The following is a 4345-nucleotide window of genomic DNA, read 5'->3' as shown; positions in this document are numbered from 1 at the left end:
TAATATGAAAAAGCTGTCTTTGTTACATACATGCATGTAAACAAAAGCTCTTAGTTCTTACATAATAATTTCAGCAAAGAAACACACAGAACAGAACAGAACAGAGGTATGATGTGTTGGCATCTACAAGAGCCAATCTTATTTTAGTTAGTAACTATATATATATAGATAGATAGCAGACAGCTATTGATTACTCATCCGTGTACGGGGAAACGTGACAGTAGTAGTGGTTTGATAGATTATAGCACTATAGAAAGAGAGACAGCCACACATTTCGATTATTAGTGATGAGCATTGAGGGGACCATCGATGTGGCAACACTTGTAACTGAGGTAAGTCTCCATGGCACGGCGACAATCTGGGCAATTCATGCTATCAGGAACCTTCCCAGCAACGGTAGGAACATCAAGACGGATACAGTGGCGAACAGTTTGAGTGACCGTTCTGTGAACCTCTGTGAAAGCAACTTCAAACGATCCCTTCACCTTAATCACTTCCTTCAACTGATCAATGTCCTCAACCACTTTCAGGACGGTAGAGCCATGGCCGGATGTCACTACTGCAGAACCTTTGGCCAGAATTGCCCAGGCAGTCTCGTTCTTGTAAGAAAGAAGCTTTTGAATCTCTTTAGTGACCGGGTCAGTGTCTTTGTGATTCTTGGTGAAGAACAAGCTCTCTATTCCCTCCCAGAACTTGGTTAGAATGCCATGGTCTTCTCCTCCTTTGGCTGTCTTTCCCACGCAAAACAGTTCGATGCTAATGTTGGCACTCTTGATGAAGGGATCGTTCTGAAGAGCAGTGACTTTTTTGGTGAATGTTTGGATGAAATCGTTGTCTTTTCCTCCGTAAATGAAGGTGTACTTCTCCTTATCTTTCACCTGTTCACAGTTATATATTCCACCAATGTTAATTAAACATGAAAATATATATCATATAATATATCTATAACTAATAATCTTTAACATGTGACAAGACTTTTCTTTCAAGTGAAATTTATGAATTAAGATCTTCTCTTAAAAAAGAGTATATATCATACTATATTTAAAAAAAGGGTCTAATATGGTTAATAGTATTTAAGAAAATTAGTTACTTGAGTTGATATATTTAAATTGGTTTAATACATTTGGGAAACTAATTTTTTATAGGTGATGTAAATTCGAAATTTATAAGAATAAAAATTCTAAAGGTACTTTAAGTGTCAGATAACTATTGTTGTTTTAAATATAAGTGTCACATTTTTTTTTATAAAGAAGTTCCATATTTTTTTTATTTAATAAATAATATAGGAATTAGGAAACACTTAACCATTCAACGAGCCACTATGGTGTTGGGCGCCTAGGGTCGACATAGTGACAGGAAAGAATAAAAAAAGAATGAAAAAGTTTACCGATTGCCCTAAACTTGGATGAATGTTGGAGACGACACCAAGGATATTCCTTTCTGCGATGACGGCTTCTTCAGCTTTTTTATCAAAAGGAAAGGCCTTGATACCCCAAACACGAATAAGATGAAGGGCGTTGAGGTTCTCAACCTTCCCTTGAGGAGTAGTCACTACCAGCATAGGCTTGCCCTTGTATTCCCATTGTTCCTTGATAAATCTAAGCCCTGCAATTGGACTAAATAGATGCAAACTGTACCATGGCATCTTCATCCTCAAACTCTCATACTTCTTCTTCAGCTCATCGGTCCACTGCTCCACAATTGGAATCCACACGATTGTGTAGCTTACTCTTTCTTTCTTTGTCAGGTCATACACCGGTTTCAGAATAGAAATATCTTCATCTGTTATGTCTAGCCCAGTAATGAACATATACACATTCTTCCTTCTCAGAACATCAATGTTCACCTAAATAACATATACATTATCCAATGAGGTATTATATACTGTGACCCTTTAATTATTATCATTTATTAATAGAAAAGATTATAAGAAAGAAAGAAAGAAAGAATATCCAATTACCTGTCTGTTTGTGGAACCATCAATAAGTGGCCTTACACTATCCTTACTGTAAAAAATCAAGGCCTTGAAAATCTCCATGATTTCAGTTGGAGTACGGAAGAGCTTACGAAGCCTCCTGTAAGTCTCGGCCTCAGCTGTATGTATACAAATGCATAGTGTTAAAGATATTCACTACACAGATTATATAAAATTTGCTAGAAAATGATTATTATAATTATTAAGAACTTAATTACGTACTCAATTGCCTTCTGCATACGTTCAACTGCATAGTGAGCTGGTTGAGGACGAAGCTGATTTTTTGAGTGTAGGGAGCCAAATCAAAAGCTCTGTCTGGCCTACAAGTATATATATATAAAATAAATTACTCACTTAATTTTCTGTTAAAAACAATTAAAACGTGAGATTATATATATATATATATATATATATATATATATATTATATAAGAACAAGAACTACTTACTGATCACTTATGAGAATATTGAGCTTGGTAGAACAAGCTGCAATACTTAGAATTGACCAATAGACATCGACTGGCATATGGTCCAAGGCAACGGACAATCCGGGAATGTCTTTGATGTCATAAGCAGAGAGCTTCTCAAACTCATCAAAGATAGCGATGACTCTCATGGTGACATTGATGAGGCTGCTGAGCTCAAGAATTGCTTGGCGGCGTTTCACTAGCTCAGGAGTCTTGATGAGAGTAGGCACTCTTTTGAGAACACCCAATTGTTTGGCCAATGGGTCGGAATTGTAAAGATGAGCTATGAGCCAGAAGTCACCAAACTCAAAGGCAAAGGCTGCAAGAACCAAAACCGCCTTTGCTTCCCATGAATAGTTGGACAGCTTCTTGAGAATCTCCACTACTGTTTTGTGAGCTGTTTCCTCGTTTGGAGCCTTGCAGCATAACTGTATAGTAACAAAAAGTTTTAGACAAATTATAATATTGCTCAAAGAATAGACCCCTTAAAGAGGATTCAGATTATTCGATATATTGATATTTTACCTCGTTGTTGATGGCCTTGAGAGTGCACAAGGGAACATTGAGGTTAGCTTTGCTGAACTTCTCCTCAATATTTTCCACATGAACGTGAACTCCCTGATATAAGTCATTAAACTGTTACATTTCTAGTCCAGTCATATAGATAGTTCCGAGTGAGCTATATATATATATATACCTGGACAATTTTGTCAATAATTTGGTTGGAGCGTTTAAGAACGTTTTCGACGATGACGAAAAGGGAGTCTTCATCGAAGGAATCATCAGCATGGACATGAGTGTCATAGACAAGGTCAATGATTTTCTTGTCAGACATGGTGAAGATGCCCGAGACCTCGCCCTCAATGTGGTGGTGCACATTAGAAACGACCCTCTCCACTTTCGAAACGACACCTTGGACTCCGTTCAACATGGTGATGAAGTATAATAAAGCTTTGGAGACTGAGAGGGAGAAAGAGAGAGAGAGAGAGACAGACAGACTCGTCACTGGGTAGCTTATACTGATTTTGTTTATTCGCAGTGTGGTTTGAGCTCGAGAATCCTTGCTCTATTTATAGCTATTACTTTGGGCCTTGGTTGATTAGTTTGGACCTACCTCGTCTATCTACTCCACCACAGTTCACACACCAAGATTTTATCTTATTTACCTCCACAATAAACCACGTGAAACATAACGTAGAAAATAAAAGAGAGATGGTAACTGTAAGAACATTCTGGACAAAAAGGAAAATAAAAAATATATATATTTATATGAAAATATATCAAACCAAAAGTTTCCTACTAACTTTAATACAATTAGAAATATAGCAAATCAATAAATGAGAATGCGCTTCATGCATATTAGAGTTGTTAGCTGGCTTTAACCCAACTACCACTTTTGTACATATATCATCCTTTGGTTGTGACAAATTTCCACAGAATAAAAGTTTTCTATGGAGTATCCATTTTCACATTTGTAATTTAATCATAAAATTTTACGACAAAGCAAAAAAAAAAAATAATTGCTTTCTGAAGGAAATTTGATGCATATATACACATCAGAAAGTTTTAATTTGATCAAAACTCATTTAAATATTTCCAAATTCAAAATCATTTATAAATTCATAAAAGCAGCATATCTTATTACTAATATCTTATGAGTGGATAAACCTCCTATTTGCTTTACTATTTACTTTTTTTTTCTTTGCTTCTAGTGACAATACTAATAATACATACTCTATTTACTTCTAATTATGTCCTATTTACCTTTCTATCGTTCTTTCTTTGCTTCTAGTGACAATACAAATAATATATACTCTATTTGCTTCTAGTATTTTTCTTGCTTTGTCTTTTAATCAACGACAATACAAATAATAGATACTCTACAATATACATATAATAATTTT

General features: G+C 35.5%; 1 protein-coding gene across 1 annotated transcript; it reads right to left on the bottom strand.

Moving 5' to 3' along the window:
* LOC133031147 (protein SIEVE ELEMENT OCCLUSION B-like) lies at positions 1-3679 on the bottom strand. Its single transcript, XM_061104557.1, has 7 exons — positions 3139-3679; positions 2967-3059; positions 2424-2869; positions 2198-2295; positions 1961-2094; positions 1388-1846; positions 1-878 (listed from the first exon to the last, which is right to left on the bottom strand). Exons 1-7 carry the CDS (start codon positions 3370-3372, stop codon positions 282-284), a joined length of 2061 nt encoding a protein of 686 aa, XP_060960540.1. The 5' UTR covers positions 3373-3679; the 3' UTR covers positions 1-281.
* Positions 3680-4345: the final 666 nt, after the last annotated feature.

Source organism: Cannabis sativa, chromosome 9 (assembly GCF_029168945.1).
Source record: "Cannabis sativa cultivar Pink pepper isolate KNU-18-1 chromosome 9, ASM2916894v1, whole genome shotgun sequence".
Classification (NCBI taxonomy): Eukaryota; Viridiplantae; Streptophyta; class Magnoliopsida; order Rosales; family Cannabaceae; genus Cannabis; species Cannabis sativa.
This window is presented reverse-complemented; position numbering and strand designations above follow the sequence as displayed.